Genomic DNA, 25,722 nt, shown 5'->3' on the forward strand with positions numbered 1-25,722 from the left:
TAATATATGCATATGGATTAAAAATCAAATACCACTAAAGGCCATATGATGAAAAGCAATCATCTTCTGCCCTACCTTTCTCCACTTTTAGTTACACTTGCCTGAGAAATCATTTCTATTTTTAGTTCTTTTTGGTTATTACCTTGATATCTCTAAATCAAACTTGTCTAACTTGTGGCCTGCAGGCCGCATGTGGCCCAGGACGGCTTTGAATGCAGCCCAACACAAATATGTAAACTTATGACAATTTGTAATGTTTATAAAACATTATGAGAATTTTTATTCTTTAGCTTATCAGTCATCGTTAGTTTTAGCATATTTTATTTGTGGCTCAATACAGTACTTCTTCCAGTGTGACCCAGGGAAGCCAAAAGACTGGACCCCCCTGCTCTAAATAATATGCCTATATTGTTAATGTTTAATTTATCAATCTTAGTAGTATGTAGATGTGTGTTTTTATGCTAACTTTATTAACCAAAGTTTGTGAAAATAATTTTAAAATTGAACTGATGTTCAAAGTAAATATTTTATACTGTTACAGTGGCACCAATAAAGGCCTTGTGTAGTCAGCGTTTTGGTGACTGGAAAGAAAAATTTGGACCAATAGGATTGAATTGTAAAGAACTTACTGGAGATACAGTAATGGATGACCTGTTTGAGATTCAGCATGCCCATATTATTATGACAACTCCAGTAGGTATTATTTATACTTTATGATTTCCTTAGTTCGTTAGAAAATACCTATTTTTCTTTACCAAGACAAAAAGTTTAAAAAATACAAACTAGAAGCATATATTTACAATGTAAACAAATGAACATTAAAAAAATACTACAATTCAAGGCCCAGAAAGAACACCTACAAATCAGTAAGTAAAAGACAAATGACCAAATTGGAAAAATTGACAAAGAATAGGCAGTTTGTTATTGTGGATACTTTGTAATCATATTTATTGCTTTATTCTTTTACCTAAGTAGTGTATATTATAGAGGGAGGTCCTTGGTAGAATTTAAAGACAGGTAATAAAACTTGGACTTAGAATATTTTGTGGTTCAGTATAAAAATAATTGAGGGCCCAGTTTTAAAAATACCTTTAAGACTGTAAAAATTCTTTAAGTATTTTTTAATTTTAAAATATTTTTCAGGATACTCTTAAGGGATCAACCAGAATTGCCCATTATTTGTAATATGTCATGTTAAAAATATTATTGATATCTTAATATTTATTATAATTCCTTATCACATTAAATTACTTGTATGCTTTTTTTTTCTGTCTAGGAAAAATGGGATAGCATGACTAGGAAATGGAGAGACAACTCTTTGGTTCAACTGGTTCGACTGTTTCTCATTGATGAGGTAATGAATGTATTCACTTTCAGACATAAACATAAAAGGATAATTAGAATAAGACAGAAAGAAAAAAGACATTTCAACCAAACTATGTGTTTGTTTTATCCCTTCAAATGGAAAATGCTCATTTTCTCAAGCAAGAATGTTAGTATTATTGAATATTTTAATTGATTACATGTATTTATAATTCTATAGCTAATGATATTTTCTTGATTTCCTGCTTAGGTACATATTGTAAAAGATGAAAATCGTGGTCCAACTCTTGAAGTTGTAGTCAGCAGAATGAAAACTATACAGTCTGTTTCTCAGACTTTAAAAAATACCAGCACTGTTATTCCAATGCGATTTGTAGCTGTATCTGCAACAATTCCAAATGCTGAGGATGTGAGTTGCAATTTTAGCTGAGCTCTTAGGTTTTTTATGACTTGTGACATACTTAGTTATTTTGATCTTAGAGAAAAGTGAATTTTTTGTACTTTGCTTTAATAGGAAAGTGTGTTGTAGAAAGTTGTGGCTAGATCTCATAAATATGACAGTATTAAGGCCATAAAATTTGGTTAATCAGGTTTAATAAAATATTTTTTGTGGACATGTGGACATCTCTTGTTTGCTAGTATCTAAAAGTCTTAGTTTTATGGGTCTCAGGTGCCTCATAATAACTTCACTAATAATATGTGATGGTTGTTGTAACTAGCTGACTCTAATTGTATAGCGAAGTATGGTGGAGAATAAAAATAATTGCTTAGATGATTACCACTTGCTCCTCAATTCTGTATGCTTGGCATTGTGGTAAGCACTAACAATAGATGCAAAAGTGAAAATATGTGGACTCTGTCCTTGAGGAAGATCTCATGGTTAGTGAGGTACATGGACATGTAAAGAAATAATATTATGCAATATTGTACTTTTCATAATGAATATATTACTTAATTTTTTCTTCAATTTTTAAGTGAACGTCTTGAAAAATAATAGTCTCATTCTACTTTCTCACTCCTACTTACTTCTCAGCCTACTATAATACTGGTTTTCCCCTACTACTTCTTCGAAATTATTTTCACAAATAGCCAGTATATTGTTTATTCCAATGGAATATTGTGTCTTTATCGTTAATTTGGCACAATTAATCATTTTCTTGTTCTTAAAATGACAGCTTATTTTGTTCATATTTGTCAAGAATAATATAGAAAAATTTAAAGTGTATTAAAACAACAAAACTAAATCCTAGTGTTTGTCTTTCCACATGTAGGAAGCATAATGTATATACTTTTTTTTGTAAGCATGTAGGAATCATAATGTATATACTCTCTTTTTTGACCTGCATTTCATCTATAGACATTTTTATATCATTAAATATTCTTCAGTACTATTTTTGTGGTTTTATTGTAATTTATTTATCAAACACTATAATAATGGAAGATTATTTCCAATTTTTGCTATTGTAAACAGAGTGAAATTAATATATCTGAAACATCCATGATTATTTCCTTAGGGTGAACTTTTAGAATGAAATAACTGAATCAAAGGATATATAAAACTCTAAAGAAGCACTTTGTTCAATAAATGTTACATTCATTTACACTTCTACCAGAAGCTATTTTCCTGTATCCTAACACTGGATCCTTTAATAGTGGAATTATTATTGCTATTATTATTTTTAAATATTTATAGGATTTATTGTTTAGTGTGGTATCGCATTTAAAATTTTTTTGCTTTTTTGATTTCTACTAAAGTAAATATTTTTAATATATTTATCAACTACTTTAAGTTCTTTTTTAAAAATTTGCCAGATTATGTCATTTGCCTTTTTTTCACATTGGGACACTAAATTTTTCTTACTTATTTGTAAGCCATTATTATGTACTAGTACTCTCTAATTCATCAAACTTTTCCCCTTTGCGATAAACACTACTTCTGTGAATGCTGTTTCTCTGTCTCTTTGTCAGATCTTCTTCCTCCGTTTTCCCCTAAATTAAGATCTTTATTCTTGGCCTTCTGCTCCCCTCAAACTGTAAATTCTTGTGTGATCTTATCCCTACTCATGATAACCTTGAAACTATTTTAATGTTTTCTTCCTGTCAAAACAACAGTCAGTTTCATAGCAGGGCATGGAGCCTGATTATTAACTGGGCTATGTAAAGATAAAGATTGCTTACCACAGTTCCAGAAACTAACTAGTGACTCTAGGTTGAGTCTGAAGTTTGCTTTTGGCACTGGCATCTCTCAAGTGTTTGTTGCTTGCTTAAAAACTTGTCATCCCTTGCAAACCTAAACCAACTATTACTTTGCTACTATTTATCTAATATTTAGGACAACACAAAAGAGATGTCAGCCATTTTGAGGCATAGTTTTCAAAAATAGCAAAGAAGATAAAATGATAGTGAGAAATTTGGTCTCTGTGACAAAATTGATTTTAATTTTTCTTTGGATTCTTATGAAGGAAAATAAAACAAAATAATAATAACTAATTGGAAGTTTACCATGGTGAAAAGTGGGTATAATCTTGAAATACTACTGTTGGTAGTGCTGACCACTATATCAACAGAATAATATTAATGGAATATGTAATATTGCAAAAGATAAGTATACTTGATTAAATACTTTTATAGCTTGACCTTAAAGTGATCTGTAATTGGGTTGTTTTTAGCAATAAAACTGTACTAGAAGAAAGTTTTAATGTACATGTTTTTGTGTTTTAAAGATTGCAGAATGGCTTTCAGATGGTGAAAGACCAGCTGTATGTCTGAAAATTGATGAGAGCCACAGACCAGTGAAACTTCAGAAAGTGGTCCTTGGATTTCCCTGCAGTAGTAACCAAACTGAATTTAAGTTTGATTTAACCCTCAACTACAAAATTGCCAGTGTTATACAAATGTATTCTGATCAGAAACCCACACTTGTGGTATGGATTGTTGATAGCTTATTTTTTAGTATATTCAGTTTTTAACATGATTAATACAAAAATTATGAATTTATTTTCAGTTTTGTGCAACAAGGAAGGGTGTGCAACAGGCTGCTTCTGTTCTTGTGAAAGATGCTAAATTTATTATGACTGTGGAACAGAAACAGAGGTATAGTTTTTCATTTTTTCATGGAAGTAGAAGGACTTTTAGGGCTCATCTAGATGAGATGAGAAAATTAGGCTTGTCCCATAACCTGGGGGTAAACCTCAGTGTCCTCATGTATAAAATAAGGATAATGGTAATTTTGAGGGTTAAGTGAGATAATGAGTCTTAGTGCAGGGGTGATCCAGATTTCTTGAATGATAAAGATTATCCATACTGATATTCTGATGGTCAGATTTCTTGAATGATAAAGATTATCCATACTACTGTCAATTTTTTTTAACCTAATTTCAATCCAACATCTTTTATAGTCTTTCACTAAAGCTGATCTTGTGAATTAATCTTTAAGGACTTTCTATCATATTTGGCCACTTCCACCTTACTTAAACACTCTGGGCTCTGTGCTTCCATGATCATTTCTACTGATTTTCTTCCTACTTTGCAGGCTGCTTGTTCTCAGTCCCCTTTTCACCTCTTCTACCCAACTCTTAAATGTTGACATTCAAGTGAGTATATCTGAGGTTCATTCTTTCTAATTCCACACTCTTAGTTGTTTGTAACTACTCACATGAAGTTCAAATAATATTTATGCGTGTCTATGAATTCCCACGTTTATGCCTTCAGCCCAGACTACTTCCCTACTGAGCTCCAGGCCTATAGTTCATCTGTGTAACTGAATCCAATTGTATGTCTACCGACAGTCATCTCAAACTCAGTATGTACAAAATAGAACCTTGGTTCTTGCTCTCAGACCAGTTCCTTCTCCAGTGTTCCCCATCTGAATTATACATTATCTCCCTAGTTACTCATAGCAGAAAACTATCACTAATATCTTCTTCACCTTATATCTCATAGACAATCAATTAAAAGTCCTGTTTATTCTTACTTCTAAATATATCTCAAATATGTCATTTTGTCTCCATCAACACTGCCACTTCCCTAATTCAAGTCACTATTAATCTCTTGCCTAGGCTGTATCCTTTTCTTTAATCACTGCACACACACACACTCTTATCCCGCTTTGTTCTCTGCATAGCATAGATTTTGTGAGATTGCAAATCTAAATGTCAGTCTCCTGCCTAAAACTCTTTAATAGCTTCTTCTTGTCCTGGGGATTAAATGCTAAATCCTTAGTATAGCCTGCAATAGCCCATATAATGTGATGCCTAGTCAATTCTCCAGACTTATCATGACCATTCTCCCCCTTTACTCACCACGGTCAAGCTGTATTGACCTCTGTGTTCTGTGAATACACCAAACTGTTACTCTGTACAGCCTCATCTTGCATCATGTTTTCTTTTACTGGAATGGTTTTTACCTAACTCCTATTTATCCTTCATGTCTAAACTTTAATATCAGTTTTCCATAGTCATCAGTTTACCTGTATTTACTTTTGTAAGCAACCTGTACTTTATTTCATAGTACTCACTGTAATTATAATATACTTTTGTTTAATAGTTATTTTAATATCTTTTCCATTGATTAGATTATCAACTTCTTCAGGAAGGGGGACTCATGTTCGTCCTGCTTACCACTCAATCTTAGCAGTTGTGTTAGGTCATTCTTGCATTGATATAAAGAAATTTCTGAGACTGGGTAATTTATAAAGAAGAGAGGTTTAATTGGCTCACAGTTTTGCAGGCTGTATAGGAAACATGGCACCAGCGTCTGCTTGGCTTCTGGTGAGGCCTTGGGCTGCTTACAGTTATGGCAGAAGGCAAAGGTTGAGTTGGTGTTTCACATGGTGAGAGCAGGAGCAGGGGTTGGGGGGTGCCATACACTTTTAAGCAACTAGATCTCACGAGAACTCACTCACTGTTGTGAGGACAGCACCGAGCCATTAGGGATCTGCCCCCATGATCTGTTCACCTCCTACCAGGCCTCACCTTCAACACTGGGGATTTCAATTTAGCGTAAGATTTAGATGGACAACATCCAAATTATAGCAGAAGGTCTCAGCGGAGTGCTAGCACATGATTACTATGTAATGAACATTAACTTATTATTATTGTTAATAACTTCTGGAAATCAGTAAATATGTTTAGTGGTAGACCTCAGACTAAAATTGGACATGTGGGTATAGGCAGATACTTATTTTTCTGCCTAGTTTTGTATGGTGGGTGAATATACTTCTCTCTGCTTTGGGTCAGATCAGCTTTCCAGTTACCATTCTGTTCTTTTGCCACCACCTCTGATTGCTTGTCAACCAAAGACATGTAGCAAGCCTAGAGGAGCCAATTTAGTCTTCTTTACATTCTTTTTTTTTTTTTTTTTTAATCCACTGAAAAGATAGACTGTAAAGATAGTCTATTAAAGCATTACAAACATAGCCACTTATTCACCCTCTAGATACTATTTTGACACTTTTCCTTCCAGTTAAAGGATTTAACTTGATCTTTTTAGTTACTACCATATGAAAAACTCTAGGGTGTGAAGCATGTAGAGTAGTTGTTTTATAATACACATCAACAAAGCAAGATTAAGCAACAAGAAACAGTAGAGAGCAAGACAGAATGAGAAAAACCAACAAAGAGCTCACAGCCAAAAAGTAGATGAAGTCTGAGAAGTAGATAGAAAGGTAGAAAGTGAAATTATTGCTAATAAGATAAGAATGCCATCAAATAATGATTAATAATTTTCATACCAACTGCATGTAGTTTTATAGCATTCTTATTAATTTTCTAAGTTTTTAAAACAAAGATGGGGTTTCAAAAACATTGACCAGTTCATTATAAAACTAGTAATAGAATAAAGGCAAACTGGGATTTTTAATGAAGTGTAGGTATAGGGTAGAGAGACTGTAAGTAGCTATAAACAATTTGAAGCTTTCTACTTGTTGGGTGAATAAACTAGATGATCAGATTGGATCATACCACTTTTTGTCAGAAACAAGATGTGGGGATCAAGTAATGAGGCTTGTTTTCTTGCTCATAAATTTAACTCTGAAGGCAGTTTTGAAAGACTTATGGAATTCTTTGTGCAATGGCGGCATCATTCACATCGAAATATCTGGTGTCCTAAGGTGAATACATAATAATTAACATTTTTGAGCTGAACTCGTCTGTGTGACCAGGAGAATTGAAATACACTCTTAAGTTCCCTTAAAACTAATTTACATTTCATCCACTCCCTTATTTCTGTTGCACACAAATTTCCTAATTTTGTTTCAGATAATCATTTTTTTGCAAACATATATCTTAATTCCTTTTCTCATTTCCTACTCTTACCTAATTACTAATGAAAATTTCTCTCTCCTTTAACTCTCTTATTTCTTCAGTCTTTGCCCCTTATTTTTTCTTTATCTCCTTGTTTATTCTTGTTTGTTGTTGTTGTTTTTCTAGGAACATACTGGAGTTAGAGTCAGATTTGAATTACAGTGCTGTTACTTTTACTAGCTGTATACAATCGGTCATATTACTTCTCTCAACTTCAATTTCTTAATCAATATTGTATATGTGAGAATCAGTCATCTCACAGTGTTTCTATGATGATTATATAGGCAACATTTCTAAGATACCTAACAGAGAGTAGCAAAGTTTGTACTTAATAGTAACATGCCCTTTCCTCTTTCCTTCATTCCCTTGTGAGTCCTTAAAAAAGTCATGAGTATTACCATAAAAATAGTCTTAGTGTCACATCTGCAACAATGAAATAGAAAAATACTAGATGTCTTTGTATACTTAAGAACCAAGCCTACCAACTTCCAAAATCTTTTAATGTACCCAGAATTCATTTTCAAATTATCAACACACTTTCTTAACTTCCTCTTCTCTTTTAACTTAACCTAGTTCTTTTTAAAGAGTAAATTTTATATGGCATATTTGAGGTTTACAACATGATGTTATGTGGTTCATATAGCTAGCAAAATGGTTACTATAGTGATGCAAATTAATATAGCTCTCATCTCACATAGTTATTTTTTTGACAAGAGCAGCTAAATGTACTTAACAAGAATCCCTAATCCAAAACAATTTTGTTAACTGTAGTCTTCATGTTGTACACTAGGTCTCTAGACTTGTTCATGCTATGTATCTGCTTTTCTGTGTATCCTTTGACCTACATTTCCCCATTTCTTCTCCTGTTCCCACCCTTCCTGCCTCTGATAACTACTATTTTATTCTGTATCTCTGTATATTTGACTTTTTTAAAAAAGCTTTCACATATGATTGAGAACATGCAATATTTTTCTTTCTATGACTGGCTTATTTCATTTAGTGTCTTAGCAATGTCCTCCAGGTCCAACCATGTTGTGGCAAATGGCAGAATCTCATTCTTTTATAAGGCTGAATAATCCATTGTGTGTGTGTGCGTGCGTGTGTGTGTGTGTGTGTGTACTACATACACATACCACATTTTTCTTATGCATTAGTTCATCAACAGACCTTTAGGCTTTTTCCATATCTTAAGTATTACAAACAGTCTGCAAGGAACGTGGGAGTGCAGATATCTTTATGAGGTAATGATTTCTTGTTTGGGTATATACCCAGAGAAGAACTGAGTAATATGGTAATTCCATTTTTAATATCTTTAGAAATCTCAATTTCTAAATTGTTTCCATAATATTTCCATAATGTTTCCATAATGGCTATACCAATCTGCATGCCCACCAACAGTGTACTAGGATTCCCTTTTTTCCACACCCTCACCTATATTTGTTGTCTGTAATATAGTGGTTTTAATTTACATTTCCTGATAATTAGTGATGTTGAACACCTTTTCATATACCTGCTGGCCATTCTTAAATGTTTTTTTTTTTTTTTTCCTTCCACTTGTAAGTTTAAGGGTACATATGCAGGATGTACAGGTTTGTTATATAGGTAAGCATGTGACATGGTGGATTGCTGTACAAATCATCCCAGAACCTAGGTATTAAGCTCAGCATCCATTAGCTATTATTCGTAACGCTCTCCCTCCCCAACCTCCCCAACAGGTCCCAATATGTGTTGTTCCCATCCATATGTCTATGTGTTGTCATCATTCAGCTCCCACTTATAAGTGAGAACATGTGGTGTTTGGTTTTCTGTTTCCGTGTTAGTTTGCTGAGGATAATGGCTTCCATCTCCATCCATGTCTCTGCAAAGGACATGTTATCATTCCTTTTTATGGCTGTGTAGTATTCCATAGTGTATATGTGCCACATTTTCTTTATCCAGTCTATCACTGATGGGCAATTAGGTTGATTCTATGTCTTTGCTATTGTGAATAATGCTGCAATGAACATATTTGTGCATGTAGCCTTATAAAATAATAATTTATGTTCATTTGGGTATATGCCCAGTAATGGGATTGCTAGCTCAAAAGGTGTTTCTGGTCATATGTCTTTGAGAAATTGCCACAACGTCTTCCACAATGGTTGAACTAATTTACACTAGCAACAGTGTAAAAGCATTCCTTTTTCTCTGCAACCTCACTAGCATCTGTTGTTTTTTGACTTTTTAATAATTGCCATTCTAACTGGCATGAGATGCTATCTCACTGTGGTTTTGATTTACTTTTCTCTAATGATCAGTGATATTGAGCTTTTTTTAATAGTGTTTGTTGGCCACATGTATGTTGTCTTTTGAGAAGTGTCTGTTCATGTCCATTGCCTGCTTTTTAATGGGATTGTTTCTTTTTTTTTTTCTTGTAAATGTGTTTAAGTTCCTTGTAGACTCTGGATATTAGACCTTTGTCAGATAGATAGATTGCAAAAATTTTCTCCTGTTCTGTAGGTTGTCTGTTTACTCTCATGACAGTTTCTTTTGCTGAATGAAAGCTCCTTATTTTAATTTTAATTTGATGCCATTTGTCAATTTTTGCTTTTGTTGCAATTGCTTTTGGTATTTTCATCATGAAATCTTTGCCTGTGCCTGTATCCTGAAGGGTATTGCCTGAAGGGTATTTTCTTATAGGGTTTTTATAGTTTTGGGTTTTAAATTTAAGTCTGTAATCCATCTTGAGTTAATTTTTGTGTAGGGTGTAAGGAAGGGGTCCAGTTTCAATTTTCTGCATATGGCTCGCCAGCTCTCCCAGCACCATTTATTAAATAGAGTGTCCTTTCCCCATTGCTTGCTTTTGTCAGATTTGTTGAAGATCAGATGTTTGTAGGTGTGTGGTCTTATTTCTGAGTTCTCCATTCTGTCCTTTGGTCTATGTATCTGTTCTTGTACTAGTCCCATGCTGTTTTGGTTACTGTAGCCTTGTAGTATAGCTTGAAGTTGGGTAGCAGGATACCTCCAGCTTTGTTCTTGCTTAGGATCGTCTCGGCTATTTGGTTCCATACAAATTTTAAAATAGTTTTTTTCTGATTCTGTGAAGAATGTCAATGGTAGTTTAGTGGGAATAGCATTGAATGTATAAATTACTTTGGGCACTATGGTCATTTTCACAGTATTGTTTCTTCCTATCTATGAGCATGGAATGTTTCTCTATTTGCTTGTATCCACTTTGGTTTCTTTGAGCAGTAGTTTGTAGTTCTCCTTGAAAAGTTTCTTTACTTTCCTTCTTAGCTGCTGTATTCCTAGGTATTTTATTCTTTTTGTAGCAGTTGTGAATGGGAGTTCATAGATGGTTTGGCTCTCTGATTGCCTGCTGTTGGCTATAGGAATGCTAGAGATTTTTGCACATTGATTTTGTATCCTGAGAATTTGCTGAAATTGCTTAGTAGCTTGAGAAGCGTTTGTCCTGAGAAGATGAGGTTTTCCAAATATAGGATCATGTCATCTGTAAACAAAGATGATTTGACTTCCTCTCTTCCTATTTAAATATGCTTTATTTCTATTGCCTGATTGCCCTTGCCAGAACTTCCAATACTATGTTGAATAGGAATGGTGAGAGAAGGAATCCTTGTCTTGTGCCAGTTTTCTAGGGGAATGATTCCAGTTTTTGCCCATTCAATATGTTATTGGCTATATAGCTCTTATTATTTTGAGGTATGTTCCTTCAATACCTAGTTTGTTGAGAGTTTTTAACATGAAGGAGTGTTGAATTTTATCGAAGGCCTTCTGCATCTATCGAGGTAATAATGTCTTAAATTCTGTTTATGTGATGAATCACATTTATTGGTTTGTGTATGTTGAACCACTTTTGCATCCTGGGGATGAAGCCAACTTGATCATGGTGGGTAAGCTTTTTGATGTGCTGCTGAATTCAGTTTCCCAGTATTTTATTGAAGCTTTTTGCATGAGTGTTCATTAAGGATACTGTTCTGACATTTTCTTTTTTTGTTTATCTCCACCAGGTTTTGGTATCAGGATGATGCTGACCTCATAACTGGGTTAGTGAGGAGTCCCTCCTTTTCAGTTTTTTGAAATAGTTTCAGTAGAATTGGGGCCAGCTCTTCTTTCTACCTGTGGTAGAAGTTAGCTGTGGATCTTTCTGGTCCTGGGCTTTTTTTGGTTGGTAGGCTAGTTATTACTGTCTCAATTCCAGAACTCATTATTGGTCTATTCAGGGATTCAGTTTCTTCCTGGTTCAGTCTTGGGAGAGTGTATGTGTCCAGGATTTTATCCATTTCTTCTAGATTTTCTAGTTTATGTGCGTAAAGGTCTTTATGGTATTCTTTGATGGTTGTTTGTATTTCTGTGGGTTCAGTGGTGATATCCCCCATATCATTTCTGATTGTGTTTATTTGATTCTTCTCTCCTTTCTTCTTTATTAGTCTAGCTAGCAGTCTATCTATTGTATTAAGGTTTTCAAAAAACTAGCTCCTGAGTTTGGTGATTTTTTTTTAAGGGTTTTTTCATGTTTCTCTCTCCTTCAGTTCAGCTCTGATCTTCGTTATTTCTGGTCTTCTGCTAGCTTTGGGGTTTGTTTGCTCTTGATTCTCTAGTTCTTTTAGTTGAGATGTTAGGTTGTTAACTTGCAGTCTTTCTAGCTTTTTGATGGGGGAATTTGGTGCTATATATGTTTCTCTCTTAACACTGCTTTAACTGTGTCCCAGAGATTCTGGTATGTTGTCTCTTTGTTCTCATTAGTTTCAAAGAACTTCTTGATTTCTGCCTTAATTTCATTATTTACCTAAGAGTCATTCAGGAGCAGGTTGTTCAGTTTTCATGTAGTTGTGTGGTTTTGAGTGTGTTTCTTAATCTTGAGTTCTAATTTGATTGTGCTCTGGTCTGAGAGACTGTGTGTTATGATTTCCATTCTTTTGTATTTGCTGAGAAGTGTTTTACTTCCAATTATGTAATCAGTTTTAGAGTACATGCCATGTAGCTCTCAGAAGAATGTATATTCTGTTGAATTTGAGTTGAAAGTTCTGTAGCTATCAATCAGGTCCACTTGATCCAGAGCTGAGTTCAGGTCCTGAATATCTTTGTTAATTTTCTGTCTCAGTGATCTAATATTGGCAATGGGTTGTTAAAGTCTCCACTATTATTGTGTGGGAGTCTGAGTCTCTTTGTAGATCTCTAAGAACTTGCTTTATGAATCTGAGTGCTCCTGTATTGGGTGTATATATATTTAGGATAGTTCTTCTTGTTGCATTGATCCCTTTACCATTACGTAATGACCTTCTTTGTCTTTTTTGGTGTTTGTTGGTTTAATGTCTATTTTGTCAGAAACTAGGATTGCAACCCCTGCTTTTTTCTATTTTCCATTTGCTTGGTAAGTTTTCCTTCATCCCTTTATTTTGAGCCTGTGTGTGTCTTTGCATGTGAGATGGGTTTCTTGAAGACTGTATACCAGTGGGTCTTGACTCTTTATCCATCTTGCCATCCTATGCCTTTTATTTGGGGCATTTAGCCCATTTACAGTTTCAGATTAGTATTGTTACATGTGAATTTGATCCTGTCATCATGATGCTAGCTGGTTATTTTGCAGACTTGTTCATGTGGTTGTTTCATAGTGTCACTGGTCTGTGTACTTCAGTATGTTTTTGTAGTGGCTGGTAATGGCTTCTCCTTTCCATATTCCGTGCTTCCTTCAGGAACTCTTGTAAGGCAGGCCTGGTGACTTCCCTCAGCATTTGCTTCTCTGAAAAGAACCTTATTTCTCCTTGCTTATGAAGCTTAGTTTGGCCAGATATGAAATTCTGGGTTAGAAATTCTTTTCTTTAAGAATGTTGAATATTGGTTCCCAGTCTCTTCTGGCTTGTAGGTTTTCTGCTGAGAGATCCACTGTTAGTTTGATGAGTTTCCCTTTGTAGTGACCTGACATTCTCTCTGGCTGCCTTTAATATTTTTCTTTCATTTCAATGTTGGAGAATCTGATGATTATGTCTCTTCAGGTTGATGTTCGTGTGGAGTATCTTACTGGGGTTCTGTGCATTTCCTGAATTTGAATGCTGTCCTGTCTTGCTAGGTTGGGGAAGTTCTCCTGGAAGTTCTCTTGTAGTATATTTTCCAATGTGGTTTCATTCTCCCCATCTCTTTCAGGTACCAGTTAGTTGTAATTTTGGTTTCTTTACTTAATCCCATATTTCTTGGAGGTTTTGTTGATTCTTTTTCATTCTTCTTCTTTTTTTTTTTTGTATTCTTGTCTGCCTGCCTTATTTCAGAAAGATAATCTTCCAGCTTGGAGATTCTTTCCTCCACTTGGTCTATTCTGCTATTGATACTTGTGATTGCATTGTTAAGTTCTCGTGTTGTGTTTCTCAGCTCCATCACATCAGTTATGTTCCTTTCTAAACTGGCTATTTTTGAGTTGTTTTTTGTGTATGGTATAAGGGCCCAATTTTATTCTTTTGGATATGGAAATTGTTTTTCCAGCCTCATTCATGGAAGAAACAATTGTTTCCCCATTTCTTTTGGTGCCCAGATGGAGAATCAGTTGACTGTGTATGTTTGGACTTATTTCTGGGCTCTCTGTTGTGTTCCATTGGTCTATGTTTCTATTCTTATGCAAGTACTATATTGTTTTGGTTAGTGTGGCTTTATAGTATACTTTTAAATCAGAAAGTGTGTACCTCCAACTTTCTTTTCCTTCTCAGTTTTGCTGTCACTATCCAGGGTTTATTGTGATTCCAGACTAATTTTATGATTTTTTTCTTCTATTTCTGTGAAGGATGCCATTGAAATTTTGATAAGGATTGTATTGAACATGTACTTCTTTGGGTAGTATGGACATTTTAACTATTAATTCTTTCAATCCATCAACACAGTATATCTTTCCATTTATTTTTGTTTTGGATTTCTGTCACCATTGTTTTATAGCTTTCAGTGTACAGATCTTTATCTTCTTAATTAAACTTATTCCTAAGCATATTATTTTTTGATGCTGTTATAATTGGGATTGTTTTCTATATTTCTTTTTCAGTTAAATTATTATTTGTGTTTAAAAATGCTACTAATCGGGGCCGGGCGCGGTGGCTCAAGCCTGTAATCCCAGCACTTTGGGAGGCCGAGACGGGTGGATCACGATGTCAGAAGATCGAGACCATCCTGGCTAACACTGTGAAACCCCGTCTCTACTAAAAAATACAAAAAACTAGCCGGGCGAGGTGGCGGGTGCCTGTAGTCCCAGCTACTCGGGAGGCTGAGGCAGGAGAATGGCGTAAACCCGGGAGGCGGAGCTTGCAGTAGCTGAGATCCGGCCACTGCACTCCAACCTGGGCGATAGAGCGAGACTCCGTCTCAAAAAAAAAAAAAAAAAAAAATGCTACTAATCTCTGTATATTGATTTTGAATCCTGCAACTTTACTGAATTATTAGTTCTAAGTTTTTTTAATGAGTTTTTGACTTTTTTACATGTAAGGTCATGTCTGCAAATAAAGATAATTTTACTTCTTCCTTTCAAATTTGAATTCCTTTTATTTATTTTTTTCTTATATGATTGCTCTTGCTAGTACTTCCAGTACTATGTTGAATAGAAGCATTGAGAGTGGGCATCCCTGCCTTGTACCGTATCTTAGTGGAAAAGCTTTCCGTTGTTCCCCATTGATTATGATGTTGGCTGTGGATTTTTCATAAATGGCCTTTGTTATGTTAGTTGAGAAGTTTTCCTTATATGCCTGTGTGTTAAGAGATTTTTATCAAGAAAGGATGTTGAACTTGTTGTCAAATGCTTTTTCTGTACCAATTGAGATGATTTGTGTTTTTTATCTTTCCTTCTGTTAATGTGATACATCACAGTGGTTGATCTGCATGTATTAAACCAGACTTTCTTGCCAGGAATAAATCCACTTGGCCATGATGTATTGTCCTTCTTGATGTGTTTTTGAATTCAGTTTGCTTATATTTTGTTGAGGATTTTTGCATCAATATTCATCAGAGATACTGGCCTATAGTTTTCTTGTAGTGTCTTTATGTGGCCTAAGTATCAAAGTGATAGTAGCCTCACAAAATATGTTTGGAACTATTCCCTCTAGCTGTATTTTTTTGGAATGGTTTATGAAGTATTGGTAGTGATTCTTCTTTGAATGTTTGGTAGAATTCAGTTGTGATGCTATCTGGTTCTGGGCTTTTGCTTGTTGGAAGATTTTTCATTACTACTTCAATCTCATTATGTGTTATTGGTCAGTTTAAGCTTTCTATTTCTTCCTGATTCAAACTTAGCAGGTTATATTTTTCTAGGAGTTTGTCCATTTCCTATATGTTATCCAATTTGTTGGTATTAATATATAATTGTTCTTAATAGTCCCTTATGATTTCTTTAATTTCTGAGGCATCTGTTGTAATTTCTGCAGTTTCATTTTTATTTTATTTGTTTCTTCTTTTTTTTTCTTAGTCTAGCTAAATGTTTGTTTTTTCAAAGAACCAAGTCTTGGTTTTATTGATCATTTCCTATATGTTTTTGGTTGTTATTCTCTATTTGACTTATTTCTCTTCTGATCTTTATTATTTCCTTTCTTCTGTTAACTTTGCATTTAGTTTGTTCTTTTTTTTTTTTTTTTTTTTTTGAGGCGGAGTCTCGCTCTGTCGCCCGGACTGGAGTAAAGTGGCCGGATTTCAGCTCACTGCAAGCTCTGCCTCCCGGGTTTACGCCATTCTCCTGCCTCAGCCTCCGGAGTAGCTGGGACTACAGGCGCCCGCCACCTCGCCTGGCTAGTTTTTGTATTTTTCGTAGAGACGGGGTTTCACCGTGTTAGCCAGGATGGTCTGGATCTCCTGACCTCGTGATCCGCCCGTCTCGGCCTCCCAAAGTGCTGGGATTACAGGCTTGAGCCACCGCGCCCGGCTAGTTTGTTCTTTTGCTAGCTCCTGTAGGTATAGTGTTAGGCTGTCTATTTAGCATCTTCTTTTTTAATGTAGACCCTTATTGCTTAAAATTTCCTTTTGAGTTCGAGACCAGCCTGACCTACATGGGGAAACTACGTCTCTACCAAAAACACAAAATTAGCCAGGCGTGGTGGCACATGCCTGTAATCCTAGCTACTCAGGAGGCTGAAGCAGGAGAATTGCTTGAACCCGGGAGGCATAAGTAGCAGTGAGCCGAGATCATGCCATTGCACTCTGGCCTAGGCAACAAGAGTGAAAGTCTGTCTCAAAAACAAACAAACAAAATTCCTCTTAGAACCACTGTTGCTGCATCTCATAGGTTTCGGTCTGTTGTCTTTCCCTTGTTTCTTGTCTCAAGATTTCTTTAATTTCCCTTTTGGTTTCTTTGATCTATTGATTGGGAGCATGTTGTTTAATTTCCACGTACTTGTGATTTTTTTCAAGATTTTTCCTGTTACTGATTTCTAGTTTCATATTATTGTGGTCAGAAATGATACTACATATGATTTCAATCATCTTGAATTTAGATTAATTAAAAATAGTTAAATCTAGTTTTGTGGTTTAATGTATGATCTGTCCTGTAGAATGTTTCATATGCACTAGAGAAGCATATACATTCTGCTGCTATTCAATGCAAAGTTCTGTATTTGTCTGTTAGGTCCTTTTGACTCAAAGTACAATTGAAGTCCAGTATTTCTTTGTTAACTTTCGGTCTGGTTAATCTATCATTTTTGAAAGTGGGATATTGAAGGCTCCTACTATTATTGTGTTGCTGTCTATCACTCTCTTCATGTCCTTTAATAATGTTTTATATCTTTTGATGCTTCAGTGTTGGGTGCTTATATATTTACAATTCTTATGTGCTCTTGATGAATTGACCCCTTTATCATTAAATTATGACCTTCTTTGCCTCTTGTAACAGTTTTTGACTTGAAGTCTATTTTAACTGATGTAAGAATAGCCACCCTGCTCTCTTTTGGTTACTATTTACATAGAATATTTTCTTCTACCCCTTAACTTTCAGCCTGTGTCCTTTTAACTAAGATGGATCTCTGGTAGGCAGCATATATTTGGATCTTTTTTTTTTTCCCTATCAATTTAGATACTGTATGTCGTGATTGGAGAATTTAATTCATTTGCCTTCAGAGTTATTATTGATAGATAAGGGCTTACTCCTGCAGTTTTAATTGTTTTCTGATTGCTTGGTAGATCAGTTGTTCCTTTCTTCCTCTTGTTGTGTATGTTTGTGATTTGTTGTTTTTCTGTAGTGCTAAGCTTTGATTCCTTTCTCTTTCTCATTTGTATCTCCTGTAGCTTGTTGCTTTGCAGTTACCACGAGGCTTACATAAAATATCTTATAGTTATAATATACTATTTTAAGCTGATAACAACTGGACTTTAGTCACATACAGATACTCTAGATTTTTGCCCTCCCCCCACAATTTATGTTTGTTGACATAATTTACATCTTTTTATATTCAGTATTCCTTAACAACTCATTGTAGCTACATTTTTGACCATTTTGACTTTTCACCTTCATACTGGAGATTTGAAAGACTTACAGATCACCATTACAGTGGTGGCAGATTCTGAATTTGACTCTGCATTTACATCTGCCAGTGTGTTTTATGCTTTCAATATGTTTTCATGATACTAATTATCATTCTTTTGTATCTGGTAGAAGAACAGCTTTAATCATTTCTTATAAGGCAGGTCTAGTGGTGAATTTCTTCAGTTTTTATTTATCTGGCAGAGACTTTATTTCTCCTCATTTCTGATGAACAGCTTTGCTTTGTACAGTATTGTATTGTATCGTTTACTGGCAATATTGTCTTCTTTCAGGGCTTTGACTGTATCATCTTGTGCTCTCCTGGCCTGCAAGGTTTCTGCTGAGAAATCCACTGATAGTCTAATGGAGAGCCCCCTATAAATTACTTGACACTTTTCTCTTGCTACTTTTAAAGTTCTCTCTTTGTCCTTGACTTTTGACATTTTTTATATAATGTGCCTCAGTGAGGACCTTTTTGGGTTTGAACATGTTTGGTGATTTTGAGATTCATGGAACTGGGTGTCCATATCTCTCCCAAGACTTGGGAAGTTTTCAGCAATTATTTTGTTAAATAAGCTTTCTATGCATTTTCCTCATTCTTCTCCTTCTGGAACCACCATAATATGAATACTTGTTTGCTTAATGGTGTCCCATAAGTCCTGTAGGCTTTCTTCACTGTTTTTTGTTCTTTTTTCTTTTTTTTTTCCTCTGACTAGGCTATTTCAGAAACCTAACTTCATTTCACGGATACTTTCTTCTGCTTGTTTTGGTTTGCTATTGAAGCTATTTTTGATTTCATTCATTTAATTCTTTAGCTCCAAGATTTCTATTTGGTACTTTTTGAATGACTTTCTTATGCAGATAATGAATTGTCTCCCTGATTTCATTGAACTGTCTATCTGTATTCTTTTGTATCTCAGTGAGTTTCCTTAGGATTATTACTTTGAACTCCTTTTCAGGCAATATGCAAATTTCTGTTTTTTTGGAATCCGTTACTGGAGAATTATTGTGTTCATTTGGTGCTGTTGTGTGTTTTTCTTTTTTTTCTTTTTTTCATGTTTCTTGTGTCCCTGTATTGATATCTGCACAACTAGTGGAATAATCCCCTGTTTCAAATTTGTAGAGAGGCACTTTCCTTTAGTCACTCTGGTCAAAATGTAGTTAGTTGTTTATTCATTGTTTTGCTTTTTTTTTGTGCGGAGGATGAGCATTAGCCATCTCTAGTTGACCATCTTGCTTCCTCCTGACCTAGTTTTGTTTTTGTTTTTGTTTTTGTTTTTGAGATGGAGTCTCTCTCTGTCACCCAGGCTGGAGTGCAGTGGTACGATCTTGGCTTACTGCAAGCTCTGACTCCTGAGTTCATGCGTTTCTCCTGCCTCAGCTGCCCTAGTAGCTGGGACTAACAGGCACCTGCCACCATGCCCAGCTAATTTTTTGTATTTTCAGTAGAGATGGGGTTTCACTGTGCTAGCCAGGATGGTCTCTATCTCCTGACCTCGTGATCTGCCTGCCTCGGCCTCCCAAAATGTTGGGATTACAGCCGTGAGCCACCGCGCCCGGCCAACCTAGTTTTTTTAAATGCCATGTATCAGAGCACTGGAAACAACTATTGTTTATTTCTATGTTTTTTTTTTTTTTGGCTTACTAGTGATATAGTAGTTTTAGAAATTGTTACTTCTTACAGTTTTTTTTAGGCAAATCATGAAAGTAGACTTATATTCTGACTTGTTAATCACCAATTATGTTTTTTTCCTGGGGGAATTGAGTTTTCCAAATTCTTGGTTTAAAAGTGAGCTTTAATATTACAGCTCATAAGTTTAGGGACTTTTGAATATGTAAGTTGGATATTTTCTACTTCTTAAAATAGTTTTTAGATAATGATATTGTGAAAATTTTTTGATATCTCTAAGTTTTAAAATAATTAATAAACTGTTTCAGAGTCCTCTAATGTTACTGGGAGTAACTAAATAATTTTATGGTATTTTTAAATAGGTTACAGAAGTATGCATATTCCGTAAGAGATTCAAAACTGAGAGGTAGGTTTAGAGATAATTTTTGAATAGCATTTTCACATATAGATGAGAGGTGCCAGTTATTGATAAAATACTAATAGTAACAGCTGATATATTTTTATTACAGATATCTTAAAAGATGGTGCCGCTTATCATCACGCTGGTATGGAGCTGTCAGATAGAAAAGTAGTCGAGGGAGCTTTTACTGTTGGAGATTTACCAGTTCTTTGTAAGTAAAACATATTTCTTGTGGATGCTATAAAATATTTTGGAAAATTATTTTTAAGAGGAAAAAAAGGAAAAGCTCAAGTATTCTGCTTCTTTCTTCTTTTCTTGTGAGAATTTAGAATTAAGTGGTCACCTACGCATGTAGATGCTACAGTAAATTCTTTGGCAATGTTGTTTGTCATATCATTGAACGTAGTGTAATTTGAAAAACAAGAATTTTATAGGTTTTTGGATTTAAAGTGTGTTACTATTTTAGATTGTAATGTTCTTTTTTCTTTCTTTTCTAAATTTCTTATATATGAGATTTTATTACATTTATAGGAATGTCTTTTATTAAAAAGTCTTTATGAAGCAATAAAGTTAAATGGCTCAAAATTACTATGTCTTAATCTGATGCAGTTACTACCAGTACTTTAGCTATGGGAGTAAATTTGCCTGCTCACCTAGTAGTTATAAAATCTACAATGCATTATGCTGGAGGACTGTTTGAAGAGTACAGTGAAACAGATATTCTACAGATGATTGGTAGAGCTGGTCGACCTCAAGTAAGTGACAATAACTTTGCTTTTTATACTTAAAAATATGATAAAAACAAAAAAAGGTGTATTTTTTGATTAACATGTCATAATTATATCAGGCTTAAAAGTAGTATAGCAGAGAAAATTTACCTTTCATGGAGGAATAAAAGTAAAACAAGCCTCACCAACTGGGACATACTTTCTTCATTCTGTCTAAGCTCGCACTGGCTGATGAAGGGATGGATTTATGAATGGGTATACTATTAAAGGTCTTTTTTGTTTTGTTTTGTTTTTTTATTCTGAATGGGGATACTCAGGATTTTGGATGGAACAGGTTTTCCTTGTTTAGGGCTGTCACATTACAGAACATGTAACATCCCTAGGTCCTAGTACTAAATGCTAATAGTGTTCCCAGGCATCATGACAAAAGTCAGCCCAAATACATTTCAAAACATACCCTACTCTGACAAATACATGAATAAGTCATTTTTATAGCTATTATGGGAACATCAGGAAGAGTATATTTTCAAAACATTTGTAAATATTATGTTATACAATTCTATAATTTCATGGAGTAAATCAGATTATATGTAAACTATACCAAATCTTACAACTTTTATGCAGTTACCAGAGTTTGTTTTGATTTTAACATTGCCAAAATTATGTTACATTGAAACCAAAGTGATATTTACAGCTATACTCTTGGAAGGTTTTTTTTTTTTTTTTTTTTTTTTTGAGGCGGAGTCTTGCTCTGTCGCCCGGACTGGAGTGCAGTGGCTGGATCTCAGCTCACTGCAAGCTCCACCTCCCGGGTTTACGCCATTCTCCTGCCTCAGCCTCCCGAGTAGCTGAGACTACAGGCGCCCGCCACCTCGCCCAGCTAGTTTTTGTATTTTTAGTAGACACGGGGTTTCACTGTGTTAGCCAGGATGGTCTGGATCTCCTGACCTCGTGATCCGCCCGTCTCGGCCTCCCAAAGTGCTGGGATTACAGGCTTGAGCCACCGCGCCCGGCCTTGGAAGGTTTTTAAATTAATTTTTAGGTTAACAAAGTGAGAGCATTTTAAAGATCTTTTTGAAGTGTTATTTCAGACAAGGAGGCTGTTTAATATAAAATGAAAGTCTTGAGTTTTTGCAGAGGACTGGTACCAAGATGTGCTCTTCTTCACTAAATTTCTGTTTGTGTTTTTCCCCAGTTTGACACTACAGCTACTGCAGTTATCATGACTCGATTAAGCACAAGAGACAAGTACATTCAGATGTTAGCTTGTAGAGACACTGTAGAAAGCAGGTAATACAAAAAATGTTCCAAAAAGATAGTAATGCTGGATAGTTCCAATAAGATAATAGCTTATTTTATTTCCTTTTAAAATATCAAAAGGAAATTTGGTTTGGAGATTTTTTTAAGGCCATTTTCTGTAAAGTTTTCAACAATTTAACTAGATAATTTGTGTCATTTTAGGGAATTTAATAATTTTTTAAAAATGTAGTCATTTTATTCAGTGGTATTTCTTGACAAGCATGTATTCTTGTTTATAACAAACCCTAATTTGTAATAAAGCCTTAGTAATTATGATTATAATTTATATATGAAATTATATAAATTTATAATTACTAATTTGTAATAAAGGAGAAATATTTTCATATCTTAATTTAATAATAGAGGAAATCTGGGACTTATTAGTAAGGTATTTAATGTATTCTCTTTTGGAGAAAGTAGGATATAATTTACGCTTCAACTTTTGTTAAAACAGTAATCCGTGTTCTATAACCATAAAGTAGAGAGATATATCTGAAGCCTTTTTAGAAATTGAACTGACTTCTTAAGGTTTTCTTTTATGTTTTTGGAAATTAAGTTACAGTTCATGAATTAGTAAAGTAGCAATTGGTATATTACATATTATTAAAGTTAAAAAGTAAGAGTTATGGCATTGAACTGCATATTCGTAATGCAAAGTTTTTTTTTTTTATTAGTTTGCACAGACATCTTATTGAGCATTTAAATGCAGAAGTAGTACTGCATACCATCACGGATGTGAATATTGCTTTGGAATGGATACGATCAACTTTGCTTTATATCAGAGCCTTGAAAAATCCATCTCATTATGGTTTGTTACTTTGACTTGGAAAAGTAGTAATTTTTTCAAGCCAGCTAGGCCTGTATTTATACTAATAAGTTACAGGATAGATAGATTACAGAAACTAATAGATAATAAAACAAAAGATAACAACAGTCCCAAATACATTTAGAGACAAGAGTAGACAAACTGAGGAATTTTAATCTGTTTTACTTCTAGTGTTTCAACAAGATTTGAAATCAGCACCATTAAAAATAGACCTGGTGGAAAAAAGTTCAGCTCCAGTAAAAATAACAGAAATGTCTAAATCATTGAAAATAAGTTAAAGTTACAGAACGTTTTGAATTTTGTCTGTCCTTACTGTTCAACTACTCCCTTTTTTGAGTTTATGACTGTTTATTTTTCAATTTATTAGAAATGAAAGTATATAGTACTACTGTTGCTGCCACAATTTTCATCTTGCTTCTATAGCTAACCCACATCTTGTTATGTGGCTTCCAGAGGGTTTTTTTATGTGGTATAGGTTATAAAATAACCCATACTTGGGGTAGTTGAATACCAAATTAAAGCCTGACTCGTTGAAGTATCATTCTAATGCACAGAGGTTCAAAACTTTCAGATCTCAAAGAGTAATTAATATAAGTCTATATTAAAGGAATATATAAATATTCATATCACTTAAAAATGTTTCAACTAGGTAATACATTTACTTAGTTCAAAAATCATAAAGTGAAGGAATATATACAACTAAAATTCTTCCATGTATATCCCCACCCACACAGTTGTTCAATTCTCATCTCTCCCCTTTCTGTCCCCTAGTTCTGTAATCATTGGTATATCTTTTTTGAATAATATTTTTTGCATATAAAAGTAAATAAGAAAATGTAATTTTATTTTCCCACCATTTAAACACAAATGGTGGCATAATGTATTAGTTTTCCATTCCTTTTAACAAATTACCCTAAAACAAATAATCTAGAAACAACCAGAATTTATTATCTCACACAGCTTATGTGGGTTAGGAATCTGGGACTGTCTTAGCTAGGTGACTCTGGGTCAGAGGCTCTTCTTAGATTGTAAGATATATCTGAAGGCTTTCCTGGGTCTTGAAGATTCACTTCTAAGTAGTCTCACTCACAGAGCTATAAGTTAGAGGCCTCAGTTTCTCACAGTTGTTGGCAGGCCTCACTCTTTTGCCAGGTGGATCTTTCTTCATAGCATGGCAGCTGATTTTTCTCAGGATGAATGATTGAGAGAGAAAGAGAGACAGAGACAGACTAAATCAGAAGCAGCAGTACTTTTTTATAACTTTGTCTCTGAAGTCACACATCATTACTTCTGCTTTATTGGGTTTTTTAGAAGCAAGTCACTGAGTCCTGGTCACACGAAGGTGAGAGGGATTAAGTTCATCTCTCAGAGGGCAGAATATCAAAGAATTTGTGGGCATATATATATATTTTTTTTTGAGACAGCCTCTCTTGATTGCCCAGATTGGAATGCAGTGGTACAATCTTGGCTCACTGCAACCTCCACCTCACAGGTTCAAGCAATTCTCCGCCTTACCCTTCTGAGTAGTTGGGACTACAGGCACGCACCACCATGCCTGGCTAATTTTTTGCATTTTTAGCAGAGACAAAGCTTCACCATGTTGACCAGGCTGGTCTCGAACTCCTGATCTCAAGTGATCCACCTGCCTTGGCCTCCCAACGTGCTGGGATTACCGGCATGAGCCACTGTGCCTGGCCTTGTGGTCATATTTTTTTTAAACCTCCATTATTGTAGTCTTCTGCACATTCCTTTTTTTCTTAGTATTTCTTGGAAACTTTTTTGAGACAGGCTGTTGCTCTGTTGCCCAGGCTGAAATCCAGTGGTGTGATCACAGTTTACTGCAGCTTCAACCTTCTGGGCTCAAGTGATCTTCTCACCTCAACCTCCTGAGTAGCTGGTACTACAGGCATATGTCAGTACACCTGGCTAACTTTTGAAAAAAAAAAAAATTGTAGAGGCAGAGCCTCCCTATGCTGCCCAGACTGGTCTCGAACTTGTGGGCTCAAGCGATTCTCCCACTTCACCCTCCCAAAGTGCTGGGATTTTGGCTGTGAGCCACCATGCCTGGCTGGAAGCTTTTTTTAATAGCTAAATAATATTCCATTTACTTATGTATCACCTATTTAAATGATCCCCAATTGATGGACATTTATACTTTTTCTAATTGTTTGCTATTACAAACAATACAGCCAAAAAATCCCTTCATTTTTTACATGCATGAATTTATCTGTATGATAAATCTCTAGAAATGAAATTGCCAGCAAACTATCGCAAGAACAGAAAACCAAACACGGCATGTTCTCACTCATAGGTGGGAATTGAACAATGAGGTCACTTGGACACAGGAAGGGGAACATCACACACCGGGGCCTATTATGGGGAGGGGACAGGGCGGAGGGATAGCATTAGGAGATATACCTAATGTAAATGACGAGTTAATGGGTACAGCATACCAACATGGCACATGTATACATATGTAACAAACCTGCACGTTGTGCACATGTACCCTAGAACTTAAAGTTTAATAAAAAAAAAAAAATTAAAAGAAAAAGAAATGAAATTCCTGTGTCAAAGATATATGCATTTATAAATTTGATACCTGTGCCTAAATTGCTACCTTAGTAGCTCATATACCTTTCAGCAGTGTTCAAAAGTGCCATATTTTGTTTCTCCAGCCTTTCCTTTGGGTGTATACTTGTGTATTTTTATCAGTATTATATATGCATATTGATATCTTTTCATGTTT

At 34.9% G+C, this 25,722-nt stretch overlaps 1 protein-coding gene across 1 annotated transcript in view; it reads left to right on the top strand.

Annotated features, from left to right (window-relative positions):
- HFM1 (helicase for meiosis 1) overlaps positions 1 to 25,722 on the top strand; it is a 124,397-nt gene that overhangs the window by 25,185 nt on the left and 73,490 nt on the right. Inside the window, exons 9-18 of the mRNA XM_031935741.1 lie at positions 542 to 693; positions 1,277 to 1,354; positions 1,574 to 1,732; positions 4,047 to 4,247; positions 4,328 to 4,416; positions 20,086 to 20,129; positions 20,233 to 20,334; positions 20,733 to 20,878; positions 22,047 to 22,141; positions 22,825 to 22,958. Of these exons, the coding sequence (XP_031791601.1) occupies positions 542 to 693; positions 1,277 to 1,354; positions 1,574 to 1,732; positions 4,047 to 4,247; positions 4,328 to 4,416; positions 20,086 to 20,129; positions 20,233 to 20,334; positions 20,733 to 20,878; positions 22,047 to 22,141; positions 22,825 to 22,958 (1,200 nt within the window). The remainder of the gene's footprint in view (positions 1 to 541; positions 694 to 1,276; positions 1,355 to 1,573; positions 1,733 to 4,046; positions 4,248 to 4,327; positions 4,417 to 20,085; positions 20,130 to 20,232; positions 20,335 to 20,732; positions 20,879 to 22,046; positions 22,142 to 22,824; positions 22,959 to 25,722) is intronic.

Source organism: Piliocolobus tephrosceles, chromosome 1 (genome assembly GCF_002776525.5).
Source record: "Piliocolobus tephrosceles isolate RC106 chromosome 1, ASM277652v3, whole genome shotgun sequence".
Classification (NCBI taxonomy): Eukaryota; Metazoa; Chordata; class Mammalia; order Primates; family Cercopithecidae; genus Piliocolobus; species Piliocolobus tephrosceles.